The following is a 22,527-nucleotide window of genomic DNA, read 5'->3' as shown; positions in this document are numbered from 1 at the left end:
TGTAAAAATTGCATCTAATTTATTAAATGTATATTATACAAAATAAAAAAATGTAAAAATAATTAGATAGAAATAATCATTTACTTGTGCTCAAAATAATTAACCTAGAGATTTTAAAAAAAAGTTGTTAGTTTTACTAACAGAGTTACTTCTGACAGTGATATGTAATAAGAGGGATGCTAAAGGAATATCTTCAGAATAGCCATTTTTTAATGGAATACTTCTATAACCTGACCTCAATGAAATTATCTGAAACAATAAGTAAAGTTATAATTTAATACAAAAAAATATGCAGAAGAACATACCGGATATGTCCCTTGTCCTATGAAATTGGAATCACCAAACATATCTTCATCATTCACAACAAACCTAATAAATGCAACTGCAGGATTTGCAATTTCAAATTCAGATGTTTCATTCCAAACTGGATTAAATCCATTGTCAGCTATAAAAATATAAAACCATTGTATAAATAATTCAGTAATAATAAAAAATAAGCATACGTATTGTGCGAGTATTTAATTTTAATCCTGAATCGTATTCAGCTCCATACACTTCAACAATAACAAATGGATTAGAAATTCCATTACGGCCGGGTCTTCCAACATGTCGACCAGCAATAATGCAAATTGTAATTGATAATGTCTCTTCCATCCAATTAGTTGAAAGTTTATCACTTTCGTCTAACATATAATCTGGTTTCAATACATAACCACAACCACCATTCAAACGAAATTTAGCTTGGTTCAATTGCATTGCTTTATCTAAAACCCAAAAATAAAATTATTATAAAACTTAATTATCAAAAAATAATTTAGTTGTATACCTGGTGACTGGTAATTCAGAGCAGCCATTTGACATCCTGTATTCCATATAGCTATTGGTGAATAATTAGATGAGTCAATGCGTTGACCTTTAGGAAACACTCTACTAAATTGAACTTGATGATAACGAAAGAAAAATACACTTTCTTGGTGACACATAAGTTTTTCTGCTTTATTTTCAGGAAAAGAAGACATTTCATTGTGAACAAATCCACGTTCTCTTTGTGTTTCTAGACAAAAAGCTACTGATCGACAATAAATAATAAGATCAGATATTTCTTTAGCTATTTTTAACTGTCTTTCCATTTTTTTATTTTCTGTTTCCTAATAAAATAGAACAGTATTTAATACAAATTTAAGATTAAAAGTAAATTATTTGCTTATATTACTCTTGCACTGGCATTGTGAGCAGTTTCAGTAATAAGATTTCTCCATTCTTCTGCTTGTTCTCTTGATACTGCGCCTACAACAAATGGGGTGCATGCGTTAGAAGTTTGTATTTTGATCATCCACTCAAGTTTCAGTTGATTTAATTTTCCAATCTCAACTAAAGCACCAGTTAAGTCTAAACTTCCTTTTTGTGAATTTCCCAAAAACATTGACTCTGTTGACTAAAACATTAAAATTAAAAATAATCAATTATTAAGTATGAACATTTTTTTTTTTTTTGCATACAGTGTCTCTTGCTATTTATCCTTTAATGTCTTTTAATTTTCTCTCTTTTACTAATTTATTTCTCAATGGTACATACTTAATAAAAATTAATAATTAAACTTTTATAGTAAAATATTATATTAATAAGTCTTCTAAATTACCCATTTCAGATTTATAAAATGTTTTAACACGTGAATCAAACATTTTAATTTTTTCAATAGTGTTATATTATATTATGTTAACAAATATGGTTCTGATAATTCTAAATTTCAAAAAGAAAAAAAGTAAATATCACTTGACTGTATAGTAGATATTGAATGTACTTCGTTATTAAGGAATAAGTCACTATAATGTATGGGTTAAATTTGAATTTAATGATAAATCATAGTACATGAAAAACATTTTTGAAGTCTGTCAACCTTTATTACCAAGTATATTTTATGATAAATTTAATATAATGTAATTAAAATAATTTATTTTACTATCAAGAATGCAGAAGGTAGATTGAATTAATTTTTGCCGAAAACATTGCATTTGGAAATGTCATTGTGTGTATAAGATATCATAATAAAGATTAAAATTAGTATTCAAGCAAATAGTATTTTTAAATTACAATAAAATAACTTGAATTTTTTATTCTTTGTTTTTACCAACTTTAAACATAAAATGTCTATTTAAAAACCTGTATTTTAGATTTTTTTTAAATTCTAACAATAATAAGTTATGAGAAACATTATATAAAATTTCAAGGAGTATTTTTTTACAAACATTAATAAAAAAAAATCAAAATATTTTGTAAATGTTATTATGTCTAATAAAATTCTAATATTAATATAAGAATTTTAATGTTCTAAAGTAATTTGACTATTACAATAAAAAGCAAAATTGATTTTGTCAAATACTAATTTTGTGAAAAAATTTTCATTTTTTATTTCTTAGCTTTTTTTTTTAAACAAAATGTATTTATGACCTCCTCAAAGTACTACTTAAATTAAATTTGTTATCACTAACAATACTCAAAACATTAAAAATCTTTTTACTACCCCAATAACACACACATACACATATCATTGTAAAATTACATTCACCACTTAGCTCAAAATCTTAAATATAAATTAGAAAAAGTTAATAGCATGGTGAGACACTGCTAGTATATTATATATATCATAAATAATTATTATTAATTTATAATTTCAAGTAAATTTATATTTATTATGTTTTACTAAAGTTCTTATGCTTACACCACTGTCAGATTTTTCTATGTGTGCTTCTTGTAATTCTTCTACGTGATTACTAGGAAACCAATGTTGGCGTTTTCCGCCATAATCACCACGCCACCAACCACTGTCTTGTTTCACAACATTTGTAATTACAGCATGCTTACAAAATGACAATTCATCATCTTGTCTGCTCTCATAATCAAATGTTGCTTTTACAGTAACCTATAAATCATAAAAAAAATATTATACATTTATTTTAAAATAATTATACAAAAGTTTTTAACGCATAATTAATACAAAAGGTTAAGAACTGCTGCTTTAAAGTAAATAAACTTATTATTCCTGTAAGTGCTTTAATTTTCTAAGGAGAAATTTAATTTATAATGATTTTAAATTATAAAACTACATCTAATAATAATACATAGTTTTGATTTTAGGGAATTTTATAAAAAGTTAAAAGCACGATTATTGATTAAAATTTTTTTTTCTAGAAGCAATATATTATTTAAAAATAATTATACCAACTAATAAATATAATAACCTAACTAACCACTTAAATGGTCAATCTAATTTATAAATTTTATTTTATTTACCTTCTTAATGAAACTACTTGGATCCATATAACCGGGTGTACACGAAATGGAAGAATCGTCGATATCCTGAAAACATAAAAATGTTGATATTAACTTAAGCACGCATTCAAAATAACTTTAATACAATCATTAAATATTCTATTGAAGTTTTATATAAATAAACTATAAAGTAAATATAAGTAAGAATATTTTAATTTTTTTATTTTAGTAAGATACAAATAAAACAAAAACCTTAATGGCAAATAATTATAAATGAATAAAATAATAATTGTTTCAAACTTTCATCATAAACATTCAATCATAATTGGTATATAAAAATAAATTTTATTTATAAAATTTTCAAATAATATACCTAAAATATAACTTATAAACACTTCAATAGACAATAAATAAATTCAAGTAATCCCGACTGTACTATAAAAAATACAATACAGTAACTATATATGTAATAACTTATGTTACCTACTAATGTAATTAAAACAAACTTCAAAAATAAAATAAAACACATTAATACTTGTCTACATGTTGGATTCTGAACAATTTAAAATTTTAACTGGCTAACCGCAGGTACTTAAGATATATAAATATTAGTTTTCGCCATTTTCGGTATTTTCTTATCAGATTTAATGTAATTTAGTTATATTATTGCAATTTAAAGACTAACAATTTTTTTTAAATATATGTAGATATTTAATAAACTTACACATTAATAAAATGTTATTGTATGTTTTTAATAACAATAATATCAGCTTATCAATAACTAAATATAAATTTAAAGAACATTGTAATTTTTAAGTAATCGAGGAAATTATTTTTTGAAATATTGCTTTGAATGTATAATACAAAAAAAAAATGCATTCAATACATTGATTTATAAATTCGGTCAAAATAAATATACCCGAATGATAGCTACTATTTTAGATTCTGAGCGGAACAATGAAAGTAATGATGCATAGTTATTTTATTTTATTTTTTTTTTTCATGGATGTGTAACTTAGCAGTATTTAAAATCTTAAGTCACAATATTTTTTTATGAACGTTTAAAGTTAAAATTTTGATAAAATTCACAAAAATCGTAAAAATTAAAAAATTATTTTGTAGTTAAATATTCATAATTTTGTTTTGTTTTTATACCTAAGATTTAAAAATTCAATACAAGATTCTTCATTAGTTTTTCAGTCTTTGTATGAAAAAAACTTTTACTGGGAAGCCAAATAAATTTTATTTAAACATTTTAAGTTTAAATATTTATGACATTTGATATTTATCCATAAAATAATTATTTCTTCTCAAACAACTTATGACATTTTTTTTTGTATTTAAAAAATAAATAAAAAATAATAATATTAGATACTAACTTGAAATTTTCAAAAATTTTTGACTCTTTTTGAGTTATTTATAGGCATGAGAAAGTTTTTTTATAAATATCAATAAAAAATTATTTACTTGGTCGAAATTCTTGAAAATTAAGCACAAGATCCTACTAGAGAAATTTTTATACCTACATAAAAATATTAAAAATAAAAAGGCACAATTTTTTTATATAGGTACATTTGTAATTAGAATTTTGACAAGACGATTTTAAACGATAAATAAAACAATATTTTAATTATTTTATTATACTTTAAAAAACATTGTAAGAATTTAAATTTTTTATGTATTTTTTATATAATTATCTATTTATAGGTATTAAGAATTTATAATACATTTTAAGTTATATAAATTGATATAATATGGTATAAATATGTATTATTATGATAATTAAACACTAGTTATATAATAAATGCAGTATTTAAAAAAAAATTACATCAACCTATACTATAGCATAAAAAGTAAAATAATTGATTTTAATAATTATATCAAATAAACATGTAACTTGGTGATATAAGCTAATAGCCCATTTCTACTCAGAATCGTTTTTCACATGCAATGATAGGTACATCATGAATTCAAACTTAACTGACCTATAATAGTGATCCACTCAACACCTAATGTTCAGCAGAACGGTATCATTTTATCTATTTTTTAATATTTTTATTATTTTATTTAAAAGTATAATCTCTTTAATAATTATTGTAATTCAAATATAAAAGTATATAATTTTTTTTCGTAAATTTGGCTAATAGGTTAGTAAAATTTTCATTATTAATTTTAATAACATTCATTAAATATAAATATATTTGATCCATTTCGGTTCAATAATATATCATATAATATAAGCAATATAAGCAATCAATATTACTAAAAAAAAATAATAATAATTTATTATTGACTCAACATGTACTCTAGAAAGATTAAAAACTTCAAATTAGAGAGGTCATTATTTGAAGTTCAATGAACCTTCTATAAGGGTCGAACGGTTTAATATACCTTTTGTAACAATACGTCATTAGAACTTTTTTCATTATTATTTAGTACCCATCCGAAAAACCTGATCTTGGAATTTTTAAATTATATTGCTTCAATGGGTTGACTGGGTACAGATTTTGTTATTTATGCCTAAACCGGTTATGGTGGTAGCTCAGCGTCCCATCTCTCGCGTTGTATCTCCAGGAGGATAGTTGGATATTATGTGATTCACATAATAACAAACATAATGTAATATCTAAGGGTGAAACCACTAGACGTCTAGGTGTTTTTGAAATGATAGTTACAATAACCAGACATAAATAAAAGTAGCTCATAAAAACTACAAAAGACTACACCGAAAATCGGAAGGGTGACAAGATAATACTGATACAACACATTATTTTTTAAAAAGGCGTGAAATAAAAAATACCTACATAATATCTCTTTTAGTATATTTGTATAATTTTAAATGCATTTTTAACAAATTCATCGCCGTAAATGGACTACAAAATTATGTTTTAATGAATACAATTTATAAATCATTATTATTTTCATTTTTTCTTACTAAAATATTTTATTCTATTGGTTATGAATTTATGATAGAAAATACGTAAGTCAAAATTTTATTACAGTATATATAAACTAATGTTTAATTTGTAGACATGTGATATGCGACTACGTCTACGAGTGATTGTAAAACCTTTTAAAGTTTTAATTAAAATGTTATCTTAATATAATTATATATCTATTATGTTTTATCCTTAAGTTTTATACTACCAGTTTTTTATCTTAATATTGAATCTTTAAGACACACTAAAATATTTATAAGTATAATTATTTAAAAAAATTTAATTAGAAATACAATTTTTAAAAACAATTTTTGAAACGATTACATAAAACATGCTGCGTGACACGCAATTACTTTTAAAAACGATTTATTGTTTTATCATAAAAGTGGCTGTAACCAACTATACGTTAATTACAAAATATTAAATCATATCAATACATTGTTTTAAATTAATATGAATATTTATATTTAGTTTATCAATAAATGAATCATATAAATCGCTTAAAATTTATTCAATAATATTATTTTCAAAAACTAAAAGGTAAATTAGTGTAAGAAAATGGATTGACATAGTCAAAGAGGTCTAAGTTGGTTATTAATTTATTAATAAAATATTAATTTAATTTATAAATATATTCAACGGTGCACTTATTATTTAAAAGATAAATTAATAAAATAGTTAAATTATAGTTTGTTTTAATTTTTTTTTTTTTTAATTTGAAGGTGTTAAAATAAACAACATTTTATATCGAGAATACAGGAATATAAATAACTGAAGATAATATAAGTCTTAGATTATTTTAAAATACATAATGTTATAACAACTCGAGAAATTAAAATTATTTACTAAAGAAAGAAGAAAGAAGCAACTCGTTCAAATGAATCTAATGTTTCATACAGCATGTCTTGTTTTGATGCAAGAGACAGTAATCTACCGGAAAACCCGAAGTACCAGTATATAGAATTACCCAAATATATTCATAGCGCGCGGGGTAAACGGAACATATTCAAATGATCAAGGAGTTCTAAAATTATACAATGAACTTTATCCATTCGTGCACATACTTGAGCAACCCGTTTTGATAAATATATCTTAACTAATTACCTTAAAAATAAATAAGCACTTTGTTTACACAATTTACCAAACCGATTAATATTATGACTATAGTTTTGAAACTAGATTATATTTTCATTATATGATACACACATTTAAATAAACATCACATCATAATATGAGAATCCCTAATGGAATATTTCTAGTGGTCCAGGACAAGCAGGTAGTGTGGAGGTGGTGGCAATGAAAGAAGTCAAGGCTGAAGATTATAAAAGGGGGTAGATGACGAGTTACAGGCATCAGTATAATTATTTCATTCAAACAGCAGGGTTCTGTCTGCGGTTTCAACAATGAGAAAGATGGAGTTGCCGTTAAAGAATGTCGTACAGGTGAGAAACATAATCCATCAAATTATTTTTATTACATCATAGGGATGTTAGTTTTTAAGTTTGTTTTCATGTTAAATTAACATAATATATCCAAATTTAAAAAAAATTTTATTTATACACAATTATACAAGAGTAAAATGCCATCTATATTTCAAAATTAATATATATTATATATTTAATTGCTTGCTTAAAATACTATCATAAAAAATGGTTAAAAAAATTACGATTCAATGATTTTTATATTGGCAACTGCTGTAGCACATTGTTCTCAAAGAATCATATTAATGCAGCTAACGCTAAGTTTATATTATTCTAAGCCGGAATGATTTTTTTTTAGTGCAGTAGCTCTCTATAATTGTATTATAATTATTTACTATGACGACGCAGAGATGAAAATTATGATTTAAAAAATATCATATAATTGAAAATTGAAAAACAACTAATTTTTTATCCGCATCACGAATATAGCAGTTAATAAATTAATAAAAAATAATTTAAGAGTTCAGTTAAAAAAAAAATATATTAATTATGGGTATCTACTAATGCGTTTAAGTATTTCTAAATTCCTAAGGATTATTACATTTTTTAAGTAATGCAAATCACAATACAGAATAACTTCAGGAAAATATAAAAATGATATATTATGTACAAAATGTAAAATAAATAACTATAATAACTTCAATAATGAATACTTAACCTAAGTATTAAATTGATTTTATAATAATAAAACATGTTATATTTATGTTGTAGGTACGTAAATCTAACAGTATAATTATATTCTACTGGATAGAACCAAAACGACCATAGTTAATTAAACTAATAATATTATGATATTATAAATTCTTAATTTTATATTTTGCTGCTAATTATACAAGCATTGATTATTTTTCTTTGCTATTGCATTATTTAAATTTTAGGTTAAAACAAACCTAATTTATTGAAGATTTTTTTTTAATGTGTATACTACATATAAATTTTCATTAATATTTATTCATCATTGATTTTTAAATATTAAATATACAAATAATTTGTATATTTAAAATAGACCTAACTTAAAAAATAATACGATATTATGCTTGATAATAAATTAACAACGGTAAAATACCGATTATGTTGATATTTCATATAATAATATAATAATGGATAAAAATAATACATTGATACATACAAAACATTATGAATGTCTAATACATAGTATAAAAATAAATTTAAATGATAAAGCAGACGCTTAGTCATGTAACTATGTATCATACACACATTTGCAGTCAAACATCAAACGTTAAAAATAATTATTATACCAAAAAAGATTATAATAACAGACTACCTGGGGTAGTATATTAAATAACATATTAAAAAAAAAAAACCGATTCTATTGTTGAATGGATACAATGCTTACAAATATTGTTATTTTTTTAGATACGCGCCTTTTTTCACAAGACAGGTGGTTTGTAACTATAGGGATAGAGGATGTCTAGTGGACCATAACAATATTTTATTTTTATACTACTTATAAGACAACAATTCTTAGTTTTTAAAATAACAGATGTAAATAGATATTTTATATTAATTTTGTTTTTTGATAAAATTCATAAAAAATAAAAACTGATTTAAAGTTAAGTAATTAATAGGTCCTATTAATGAATGTGAATAATAGTAAAAGGTAAAAATAGTAGAGAGGTGAAAATTTTCAAATCTCTACGAATAATATTTTTTGAATTATAACAGAATAACTAATATCATTATTTTTTGTAAATATTTGAACTTGAAAAAGTGATAAAAAATATTGTAAATAAGCATAATAATACATTTTTAATAATTTTTGGTTTCTGTAAAAATAACTTATGAATAGAACTCCGAAGTTGTAAAAGTTACAAATTACTCTATAAAAAAAAAATATGCACTCTTAACTTATGACGAACTAAGCTAGAATTCCGAATTATACGATAGTGAATTATAAAATTAATAATTGAAAATGTATATTTTGCATATTTCACCAACTTAAGAAAAAAAATACATATCTCATTGACTTCTTTTACATATTTTTTAAAAACATTAATTTTTTTCTTCACATGTATTTAAAATAAAATTGAATATAAAACTCAATATTATTTTACATAAGTATTTATTGTCATCATCGCAATCGAATATTTTACGAAAATAGTGCAATGTGCATTTAATCTATACCGCGTTAAAATTCCAAATATCAGTCGATCGTCGACAATTTATCGACTTGTCGTAAATTTATTTATTGTTTAAAAATTATAGTATATCTAAAAATAATATTATAAATAGTTGATAACGAAATTTAATAACCTATTTACAGTTATTTGTTTTTGAATACAACGAAATATATTTTGTCAAAAATCAGTATTGCGTAAATATTTTTGTTTTTAAAAATGTTTACTTTAGACTCCCTAAGTATAAATTAAAATTACCTTTTAAAGGTATTTTTAACCAATTAATAAATAAATATGCTTAAACAATGTATAATAAACTAAAATAATATTAAATTGTACAATAGTTTATTAAATAAGACATATTTAAGTATTTTAGCCACAGTAATATACAAGGCCAACAGCAATGCTAAACTAAGGGAGGGCAATACAAATTTAATTTATACATCATACATTTTATATGATCTACATAATGTCAGAATAACTTCTCAACTTACAAACCAATCATTTTAGGAAACTGATTTTTACTTTAGGACAGTTGTTTTTAAAAGGTTGATCAAATTTTATAAAAATAATGAATATTATTTTATAACATATGACGCTTTGTTAAATACATTTATTTTTGTGTATTATACTGCATAAGTTATGCAGTTTTGGTATTATATGTGTCATAAATATTTTATTTATATATTTTATATTAACAAAAAGAATTTCAATAAAGACATTCTTCACTTTGATAATGGTAGTCATCATTATATACTATGTAAAGATAAAATTATATAAATTAGTAAATTAGATTTAAATGAATTAAACTTGTGTAATTTTCAGATATTCATATTCATTGCAGTTATAATAAAAGTAGAATCAACTAAAGTACCAGGAATAAGGGGATTATCCAAAATACAAGAAGTAATAAATAAATTAAATTTACAAAAATATATACATATTAGTATTAATTAATATATAATTAATTTGTTTAAATTACAGATTCCGCAATACCGTTTTCACTACTACTTACAAGATGATAAAACTGTAAGGAACTACAAATCACCACAAGAAGAAAACAAGAATGGAGAAAAAGTTGGATCTTATAGTGATATAGTTGATTCTAATGGAAATATGCGGGTTGTTAATTACCGTGTCGATAAATCTAATGGATTACAAACTGATGTTAGTACCAATGTTGATGCTTCACCATTAAAGATATCTTTAAACAGTCCTGTATATAATACGCAAACTGATGTTTCAAATGAATCAACTGTGTCTTCAAAAGTATCACCAATAGTTGTAGAGCCCATAAATACACAAGAACAAAAATCGTCAAAACCAATCGAAGTAGATTCCAGAGATGAATATAATACAGCAGAGAGCACTGAGAAAACTACTAAAATAACAGAACTTAAGAATACAAATCAAACCGAAGACCGTAATGATGATATAAAAGATGAACAGACAACAGATCAAGTATTAATTCAAGACGAGGGAATTACAATTAAACAAACAGAATTTACAATTCCTTTTAAAAAACCAAACCCAGTTAGAACAGATGATTTCAAATACAATGATGATGAAGCTATAAAAAAGGATATTGTTAAAATGATACAAAATATTAACGGAGATCATGAGCAGTCTGATCCTCGGTTAAATTTCAAGAGTACATTATCTGATAAGCCAATAAAAGTAGTTGACAGAGATTCTATGGAAATGGAACAACAAGAAAGTTATCAACCAAGTCATGAACATTCAAAATTTAAAAGCCAACAATTATCAAACAAACCATTAAGATTAGTTGGATATAATCCATCAATTTTTGGATCATTATATGACACACAAGTTAATTATAATCGCCCATCACAAATTCAACAACCACCAAATTTGTTTAACCAAGGTTATTTTTCGGGATTTGGAACACATGGAGATATTAAGCAACAGGCATATGATAATTCTGGGATTTATTATTCTCAACCAAGTTCAACCTCTCCTCAACCAGGAACTTACAAAGGAAATAAAAAGTCTAATTTTCCAATACCAACACAACCACTTTATTATTACGATCCAAATTCAATGGTTATGTTGCCAGTATACACCAATATAATCCAAAATGATTATTCTATAACAGAAAATAAACCCCAACCAACTCAACCACAAGCAGATTCTGGTAAAAATGGTTTTAATTTAATGCAAATTTTAAGTGGAGGCAGCTTTTACAAGGGTCTGGAACAAGCAGAAGGTTCCCAACAAATGGCAGTAAAAGATTCAATAAAAACAGAATATAATAAAATTGAAAAATCAAAACCAATAGAAAAACATGACAAACCTAAACCATTAGAAACACATGACAAACCAAAACCTATAGAAACCCAAGACAAATTAAAACCACCACAAACATTGATGTTTTATTTGAATCCAGGTGAACCACCAATAGATTTAAAATCACTCACATCAAACCCATTGCATTTAACATTTGACCAACAACCAGAGTCTGACTGTAATGGAAAAACACTTAAGACTCCAACAGTTAAATCAAACAAACCACTTCAGCCTATACCACTTTGTTCAGATTGTGTGCCAGCTTTGGGATTTATGGGTTCACCAAACACAAAATCAGCTGTAATTCAACAAAAGAAATCTATCGCTACACCCCAGGTGATACCAATATGGAATGGACAAGGTGTTTCAAAGTTAAACTACTTAATCCTACCCACTCCAATAACTAAGTAATAATCTAAACTAATGTATTAATTAATAATATATAATGTAAAAAATGACTGGCTAACACTTAAAAATTATAATCTTATATAACATACCTAAGTTTAATTTAATAAATAAATAAAAAAATTTAAAATATTGTCTTAACATAATATGTATATTATACTTACAGTTCCCATTCTTTGTACAATATCTTCATTTACAGGAAACCACAGCTTAATTTTTTTGTATAAATAATTTTGTTCATAATACTTTATAAGTTCTACTAGACTTTCAAATTGCTTTACACCAATAGTATATAATCGACCTTCAAGCTTAATGCGACAGTGCTTAATCTTTTTTTCAGCTCTAAAATCAACAGAATTTACAAATATTTTTTAATGGTTCATAAGAAATATAGCAAATATTTTTCTTAATTTACCTAAATGAAATAGCATAAAGATGTTTATCATTTTCACATGGTCGCACCAAAAATGCACCTTCATGTGGTACTCGTCGCAATAATGCCTCTGCTCGACTCCTACAAACGTGAGGAAGATACCAATTCATCCCTTCATGTTTTAAAGGCTGAGGTACAGGTTCATTCAAAATAATATAGCTCTCCTAAAATTAAAATATATTATTAATAGTTTATGTGATGTATTAAATTAGAACGAGACTTTATAAATTTATAACAATTTACTTGTATACGTAATGGATATGTACGATAATAAGTTATCAAACTATATAGACTGTCAAATGCAGCACCATCAATCAAATAATACTTTATTTGACCTCTATCATGCTTTGAACGTATTCTGCAATGGTTTACCTTACCTAAATGCCTATACATTTACAAATAGATAAATGTCTAGTTAAACTAATGATTGACTTTATTTATTTACCAGAATGATAGGGAATAATCACCAATGAACGTATCACTTTGTCTTACTAAAAATGTACCAGCTCCAAAATGTTGATACTGTTTCAATAGTTCTTCAGCTTCATTTCTGCCACGAGCTAATTTTCCATGAAACCAGTATTCTCCAAAATGTAATTCGTCATTAGGTATACCCTGCAAAAGGTATATATTTAACCTATATTTCATTACAAACAAAAATGTATTGTGCAAATAATACAACTTGGATATTATATGATGTAGCAAAAACAAATTTATAATTTGAATAAATATTTTAAAATAGGTATTGTACAAATAATCTTCTACTGATAAAATCAAATCATGAATATTCAATATCTTATAACAATAAAATACATAAATATTTTTAAATATTTTTTTAATAAAACTTACTAATTTTTTTGATCTCTAAAATAAGATTACTAGGTTAAGCAATAGAAAAAATATAAAAGCAACATGTCATGTACTTGAAGGTTCTGTGTTCAAAAATAGTGTTATTTATATAATTTGTTTAAAAAATGTATTGAAATAATAAATTATTATTATTTAATATTTAATACAATTAATAATAAACCAAACTAAATATGTTGCATGTTAATTCATAATAATTTAACTGTAAACATAGTAAGTAATATGCTTTTTTGTTCAGTAAATACATTTTAATAAAATTAAGTTAATATAGTAACAAATAAATTTAAATTGTACTAAGTAAACTATTAAAACAAAAAAAAAAACCTAAATAAATTTATATCTACATACAGAATTTTACATTTATAAAAATGGTTTAGATTGAGCTTATTTATAGAAATTATCCTATTGATAAACACTCTGTCTAGTATTTCATCATGTCCTTAATATTCATAATATGTATATAATTATGTATTAAATATAACTAACTTCTCTTAATCGATTTGCACTAGATATGTCACAAGTTTCCAACTCTCCTCCTTCTGCTTCATCTTCATTATCAATATCTGTTTTACAGAGGTCTGTATAATAGAGTTTATTACCAGAAAGTACAAAAAAATGAGGTCTCCATTCTTTTTCCAGCGGATCTTCTAGATAAAGTACTCCATTTTTTTTTGTATTTCTTAGATCAGTGTCTTTAGCTAAAAACGGAGCTATGTTTAAATAAACATAAAAATTAAACGTTTAAATATATAATTTTATTACAATCATCATGATGTCTAATTGTGACAGCTTGGTCTCCATTAACTTTATCTGGAAGTCTTTTATGCTTTATTATGAACTTATACATAAGCTGATCAGGTGAAGGCATTTTAGTTTCATTTCGATCAACTGGTTGTGTAACTAACATATCTCCTAAAATTTCAATCATAGTTGATGCCATATTTCGCTGTTGTGGTATTGAACAGTTGTCTTCTATTGATAAAATAACTGGATACCTAAAATTACAGTAATTAATTAATTAATTAATTAATGTTTATCTATATAATATTTTTCTTTACGGAGAAGTAATAAAAGCATGTTCTTTAATTGTTTTTAGGACGTCTAAAAATTTTATACGACTGGTTAATGTATGTCCATGATATATTATTGGCAATCCGTCTGGTCCATCCCAACAATCTAATTCTATACAACGACATCCCCATCGTAAACACCTTACATATGCTTCAATTGAACTTTCACTAGATACTTGATCACCAGTTAAGTAGCTGAAAAAATGTATAACACCAGATTATTAATTACATCAATATTCTATAAATGTTAAAGAATATTATTACATTAAACAATCTACTATTATGACTAATGAATATTAAAATATATACTCATAAGGGTTTAAACAACTATGTAAAACCAATATTACAAACAAAATAAATTGAAAGATTTATTTTAAAGATCACAGAAATCCAAATAATAAAATATTTTGAGAAAAAATATGAAATAAAATAATCATAGAGGTTTATAATTTATAAACAAGAATCAATATTAATTAATAAAAATATAATATTTAATTTAAAACATTTATTATATCAAATACATAATCAGGTATTCTATTAAAGAAATTATTTTAGATTTGTAATGTATTTATAAACTTTAATATCTTGAAAACATACAAATTATACTAACGTATTATGAGAAGAAGCTATCCAATAATGTGAAAGTGGTTTTGTCATGTTCTGAAATATATTGTCGTAATATTGATCCCATATCTCATTTTGTTTTGAAAACAAATAATCCATAAACTAAGAAAAAATAAAATTCAAGATTATATTACTTTATGATAAACACTACTTAAATCTAAAACAAATTTTTAATCAAAACACAATTTAGAAGACAAACGTATAACCTAACCTGACACTATATTATAAAAAAGCCACTATATGTATTATAAAAAAAGTCACTTTATTATTTTCAAGACTATTTAACCATTTATTAAATTAAAAATTAATTATAAACAACCATTTTCTTCTTAAGTTATCCTTGATTACAGTAATTAAAATGGCACATCATCATAATTTTTTTCTTGATCTTATACATGTGTATATAGTATAGAAGTATAATATGTATATTATGTTGTTATAAATTTTCTCAATAGTTCAGTTACTGCGATTATATTGTTAAAATTAAGATGTTGCCTATAATCTATTATAGATATTTTAAAAATAATACTATTTGTGTTTTGTCTGAATCTTTATAAGTATTTTTACTTCTAATACAGTAATTACCTAATTATTATCATTTACCAATAACTAAAAATTATAAGATTTAATATTTTATTTTTTTTTTTTAAATCAAAATAATGAAAAAAGCTTTTCTAATAGAACAAAAAACATATTATTTTTTATAATTATTGGGTAATAATACCTTAATTCAAATAATTTAATCTCGATTGGGTAAAGACAGAAAAGTTTTTATTATATTTTACATATTTAAGACAGAGAAAAAATATTAAGGATGCGCCTTTTTAAAGAAAATATTTTATTTTATTGAGTCTCAATAATATACATATACATATACATATATATATATATATATATATATATATAGTGTGAATCTATAACAAATACAAAAAAATTAAAAATTCAATATACTATTCTACTTTTATTTATTTAAATAAGTACAAAATAATTAGATTTATTACAATTTATTATTCTGTACAACCATAACTATAAATCACAGATGCTCATTTTCAATTTAATCAAATCTAATATTCTGTTATCCAAAAAAATCCTTTAAAAAGTTCTAATAATATCATGGTAATTTAGTTAACCTATTAAATACCTATTACCATTTTACCATTCGAATTTCATAGAATAATAAGTGAAAATAGAAACGGAAGTTCAAAGCTGAAAATGAGCAACGAAAACTGTTATCAGTTAGCAGTGGTCGCCATTTGGAAGACAAGCCGCGGTTGCGGTGGATGATAACACATACTACCCAATGCAGTTGCAGTATGTAATATGTACTATGTTCACGGGTTACCAGAGTCCATAATATTACTTAATATTGATTTTTAGTTGACGCGGTTTTTATTTGACTCATTACGTGTTAGTTTAGTTAACATTTAATTACTATTAAACACTTCAAAATGATCCGTTTCATTCTAATACAAAACAGAGCAGGAAAAACGAGACTAGCCAAATGGTACATGAACTTTGATGATGATGAGAAACAAAAGCTTATCGAAGAAGTGCACGCAGTCGTAACAGTCAGAGATGCTAAACACACAAATTTTGTAGAATTCCGAAACTTCAAAATTATTTATAGAAGGTACGCCGGACTATATTTTTGCATCTGCGTGGACGTGGGCGATAACAATCTATGTTATCTGGAGGCCATTCATAATTTCGTCGAAGTCCTCAACGAATATTTCCACAACGTTTGTGAACTAGATCTGGTTTTCAACTTCTACAAGGTATACACCGTGGTAGATGAAATGTTTTTAGCTGGCGAAATTCGGGAAACAAGTCAAACTAAAGTTTTAAAACAACTACTTATGTTGAGTTCATTAGAATAAGTTATTATAATATCTACAAGCAAATATTTTACTTTACCAATACACTTAATACTATTTATAATTTATTACTCAATACCATAATGTATTCTTTTTTATTTATATACATATAATATTATAATGCTATTACGAATGTAATTAGAATTAAAATAAATTACAGGCAATTTATTTTCATTCTTTTCTTAGATCTTTTTTTACGTGTGATAAGAGATAATATGATATCCTTAATTTTATCCGCCCCTTAAGATAGCAAATCTGCGAATATCTAATATTTACAACTATAGGAATTTGGAATACATTGTTAGTGTTAAATACATTTTGTTATAAAATAAAATGGATGGCTATAAATTGTTGAAGTTTGGTGTATTTTTTACAATCGGTGTTATCAAATTAAGTATTTGGATGATTTATTTAAAATAACTTACATCGGTTGCAGTAAATTGTAGCTTATCGTTTGAATCTTTTCCACAATACTTGAAATATTCTTTCATGTGTTTACCAACGAGTTCTTCTTCAAGACATAAATTTTCTTGTTCAGCGTTCAGAAATCTAGTAAGATTTTGAACACTGAATGTATCATCAGCTGAACAATACATTGAAAAGCATTCATTGAAAATCTATTAAAATGTCAAAAGGTATTAAGTAAGTAAATAATTATATTAATACATTATAAAATATAATTTTTACCCCTGAATTATAGATAAGTTTATTATAAAGAGAGACAAACTCATCAAAATTAAGTTCATTGCGCTTCCTGGTATCGACTTCTTGAAACAACTCTCGTAGTTTACTGGTTGATATTTTGCAATGAACACGAGGAAAAAAAGATTTTACATCTTTCAGTGTTACTCTATAAGATAAATATGATTATTATTGTTGTTTTTTTTTTAGTCTAAACACCATTTCAATGATTATATGATTATATTTTAAAAACATTTTGTTTTAAGTGGTTGATTTTTTTGATTATACTAACGTTTCCCTTGAATTTTCCATAGTATAAAATTCTTTGCGTAACCATCTTTCAACTTGCAATGGATATGGAGCACAAACAGTATCATTTACAAGATGATATAAACCTTTGAGCCATAGTTCACATTCTTGTTCAGATAAAGCTATAATCCATTTAAAATTATAATTAAATAAAGGTAAAACATCAGCAACAATAAAAAATTTGACCCACTCATTTATGACACAAAGGTATACTTGAAATTTTGGACTGATTACAATCAATTCTAAATAATATTTACAGCAAAATAAAACATAAATTTTAATTTATAAAATAGCTTATAATTTTCTATAAATTATTATTTAATATTTACTGTATAATTGTTTAGAACCAGACATAAAAATAATATATTTTAAACAAATTGAGTTCAAAGGAAAGAAATATTAAATTTTAGATTCTAATTAAGACTATGAATATAATAATAACACATTAAGTAAGTAAAGACATTTTAATAGAATAAACAAATTTCTGATCCTTAATGTTATAAAAGATTTTTGGTAAAAAAAGTTGGTTCTGTAGAGCGTTTTATAACAAATGTCCCTCAATATTAACATACCAAATGTCAATTTTTACTCAAACTAGAGTCCAAAGTTAAGTCTAGGAAATAAAGAGCATGTTTTTTTTTTTTAAATATGCTTGGCAGCAGTTCTGAGTTTGGTGAACCCATAACAAAAAATCGCCACTTGACGTATTAGTATCGAAGGGATATTTATTGTAAAATGTACTATAATTTGTACTTTTGTGGGACAAGAGTATAAATTTTCTAGTACTTTTTAAAATTACCAAAAAAAAAATAAATAAACAACTTTTTGGGAACCATAGTTCTGATCTATGTCATAATTTTTAGGTGCAAAACTAATTCCACATCTTAAATTTAATAAAAAAACATATTATCTTATAGAAAATGAATGGCTAACTGAAGAAAATAGATTTACAATCAAAACAATAGTAATGAGTAAATTAATCAATATTTCATAACACCCATAACATTATTTACTTTCTGGCTTAATATTTAAAAGATTATGCAGCTACCTCTAAACAATATACCTCTTCCATTCACTGAAAATATTTGTTATGTAAATATACACATCATTAAACATCAACTAACATGAATGGAAACTAATTTTAAATAATGAATTCCACAAAATTTTACTTCTCACATCAAAACATTTAATTATAAATAATAAAATCCTTTCTAAAAATTATTACTTAACCCCCATATGAACATACGTATTTCATCTATAGAGCTCACCATCGAAACATTAGTTCTCTTTAAGCCTTTTAGTTCAAATTATTTCTATAATTTATTAAAGATTTATTTTATGTCTCTAACCAGTTATTTCATTAAAGCTTATAAATGAAAAAAAAATACTTTTCTTTATTAAAATTCTGTAATAGATTACGGATAATAAGAAAACTATCTAATAGTAAAACAATATTTGATTCAACTAAAAATATAAAATTTCTCATTTACTAATAATAATATTGCACTAGAACAAAATCGATTTTAGTTATATGAAACTCAATATTTTTTTTAAATAAGTAATAACCATTATAATCTTGTAAATACCTATTTAGTTTAATACCCACTTTTAGGTTTTCAAAAGTAAAATAGTTTATATTGAACAACTAGTATAAGATATATCATTTAAATGTTGTCAAAAGCTATAAAACAAAGAAAAAATATAGTTTTTAATTTTTTTCAAAAATAAAAATGTAATTAATCATGACACTAGGATGAAAAAAGGATATTTTTAATTGTTATACATAAATAAGAGCTGAACATCCATACACCTATCTTTAAAATTAGTAAATAAATAAGTAGATATTATCTGTATTGTTTTGTTTAGTTCAATATTTAAGTTAGTTATAAATTACCTATATAATATTGTAAATCATTTTTTACACAACTGAATTTGTATTATTAAGATAATAACAAAAAATATATTTTAAATAATCATACCTAATATTGTTTTAATTAAAATAACAAAAATGAAAGTATTTATAAACAACCTTGACAGTATTATATCCAGTTATTCATAAGATATAGGTACCTTTGTCCCTTTTTTTTTATAGAGTTTACCTTAAAGTTCATAAATATAGCATATATCATATCATTAATAGACATACCAACAACAGACAGAGTTTTTAATTTGAATTCGTTGCCATAAAATATGACAAAGCATTTGGTCGCTTCAAATTTCTTTAATTCATCAGGCCATCTATCAAATTCTTTACTATTTCTACCACAGCGTACTTCTTTGGCGTCTTTGAGGTCCACTAAAATAAATTGATCAATCATACATAAAATGTTAAATACACATAATGGTACAACATAATTATACAATAATTGTATTGATCAAACTAATATATATAATTACAAGAGCCATCGAAGGTCTTATTGTTAGTACTACTAGTCCTAGACCAAAGAATCTGTCGTGTTTCTTTTCGTAATCTTAATGTTCGTTTCTCAGGCCGCTTCTTCAAATAGAATCTCGTGACAATTGTGCCTCGTTCCAAAATGTTCATGATCTGTTCCAGTTCCGAAATGAGTACGTTATGTGATAGTGAGCTGCAAGCCATTTCTGATATATTTGTATACTATTTATACTGCCCGAAAACATTTATTAAGTCAATTTTCGAAAATAAAAAATTCTTTTGAAAATGTGTACAAGTTTTTTATTAAATTATCAGAATAATTGTGAACTGTGATTCATGAATGAAATGAATGAATGATAAATATTACTATATTAGATAACGAATACTTATCAATGATTACAAAACATGATAACGTTTAACATATGAAATAAATTAAATTCAAAAACAGGGGGTGGTCACTTGTTATAAATTTAAAATATTAGGTACCTAATAATACAAGAATACTAAAAATAGTATTAGTATTGATAATGAATACTGATTGATCAATTTTGGTGTTTGATAATCGGCACTGACTAGTATACAATATATATATTATATTTAATTTTAAATCCATATTTTTTTTTTTTTGTATAAATTCATAAGTAGGTACTAGGACACTAGGTAAACCATATCTACTGATATTGTTTAATTAACTCTACAGTTTCCTCTACAGTAAAGTTTTCAAGAATATTAAAATAAATTGTTATAACCGTTTTTAAAGTCTTATACAGTAAAATATGATAATAGATGATAGATACCTTAATTATTGATCTGGCTTTTTTTCCAACTAATAATAATTTTTTTTTTTTTTTTGAAATTATAGACTATTTAGGCCTTTTGCTGTTGATACCAAATTCTTCCATTCCTCTCTATTATACGTATAGTTTATGACTCTATTCCATGATACCAATCTGGTCTCCGCTTTAACGTAATAAAATAATTATAAAAATAATAAGATTAATAATATACCTAAATATATTATATCATAGTCTTGAAATAAACTAAAATATTTAAATCAAATATAATTAAAATTGTAATTTTTTTATAAGATACTTAGATTTAAGTACTTAATTATACAAAAATGAATGTTTAATTTATTTTTAAATAGAAGTACCTAGCTAATCAACAACTAATAGCAGATCAGGCACGTACTTGGTTTAGTTAAAGTTTGAGTTTTGAGGACGCTAATAAATACATACATGATAACTGACAAGTGATTAATAGAACTATTAGGTATTTGAAATTGAATTAAGTTTTGGAAACTTTAGAGTAAAAGGTACCTAAAGAAATTTATTTTTGTAACCCCTCTTTGTCATACACATAATCAAAATAAAAACATAATGATACTAAAATACTAACTCAGGTGTGCATATCGGTATAGCAGTATGTGTTTATTGTATATTGTTGTTATTATTATTAGTTATTATGTGTATAATATGGCTATGCCAAGTAGAATGGAACAGTATATACTATTCCGTTTGTCATAAATGCTATATATAAATACCTACCTATACCTATAGTTATTATACGTACCTATGAATTATAATGTATACATATTACATATAGAATAATTATCCTTTTTATAATGTTACATTAAAATTATAAAAATAAATATATTTTCACTGCAAAATTTTTTTTATTATTTATTGATCATTTTTTATTGCGTTGTATTGAAATATTTGTTTTTAAATAGTT

The 22,527-nt window shown here is 24.2% G+C and overlaps 3 protein-coding genes across 3 annotated transcripts; 2 read left to right on the top strand and 1 right to left on the bottom strand.

Annotated features, from left to right (window-relative positions):
* Positions 1 to 74: 74 nt before the first annotated feature.
* Positions 75 to 21,389, bottom strand: LOC112595070 (1-phosphatidylinositol 4,5-bisphosphate phosphodiesterase gamma-1). Its single transcript, XM_025340162.1, has 20 exons — positions 20,796 to 21,389; positions 20,545 to 20,694; positions 18,382 to 18,520; positions 18,096 to 18,258; positions 17,834 to 18,025; positions 15,521 to 15,636; positions 14,899 to 15,105; positions 14,603 to 14,835; positions 14,327 to 14,538; positions 13,419 to 13,588; positions 13,217 to 13,358; positions 12,956 to 13,137; positions 12,705 to 12,882; positions 3,292 to 3,357; positions 2,720 to 2,920; positions 1,214 to 1,435; positions 827 to 1,148; positions 504 to 764; positions 306 to 445; positions 75 to 249 (listed from the first exon to the last, which is right to left on the bottom strand). Exons 1-20 carry the CDS (start codon positions 20,995 to 20,997, stop codon positions 100 to 102), a joined length of 3,648 nt encoding a protein of 1,215 aa, XP_025195947.1. The 5' UTR covers positions 20,998 to 21,389; the 3' UTR covers positions 75 to 99.
* On the top strand, positions 7,551 to 12,611 carry LOC112595072. Its single transcript, XM_025340163.1, has 3 exons — positions 7,551 to 7,651; positions 10,654 to 10,734; positions 10,813 to 12,611. Exons 1-3 carry the CDS (start codon positions 7,613 to 7,615, stop codon positions 12,544 to 12,546), a joined length of 1,854 nt encoding a protein of 617 aa, XP_025195948.1. The 5' UTR covers positions 7,551 to 7,612; the 3' UTR covers positions 12,547 to 12,611.
* Positions 16,828 to 17,481, top strand: LOC112595073 (AP-2 complex subunit sigma). The gene has a single exon (XM_025340164.1). The coding sequence runs from the start codon at positions 16,983 to 16,985 to the stop codon at positions 17,409 to 17,411; it is 429 nt and encodes a 142-aa protein (XP_025195949.1). The 5' UTR covers positions 16,828 to 16,982; the 3' UTR covers positions 17,412 to 17,481.
* Positions 21,390 to 22,527: the final 1,138 nt, after the last annotated feature.

Source organism: Melanaphis sacchari, unplaced genomic scaffold (assembly GCF_002803265.2).
Source record: "Melanaphis sacchari strain LSU unplaced genomic scaffold, SCAv2.0 Contig24_pilon_pilon, whole genome shotgun sequence".
Taxonomy (NCBI): domain Eukaryota; kingdom Metazoa; phylum Arthropoda; class Insecta; order Hemiptera; family Aphididae; genus Melanaphis; species Melanaphis sacchari.
The sequence above is the reverse complement of the archived record's forward strand: the minus strand, read 5'-3'. Positions and strand labels throughout refer to the sequence as shown.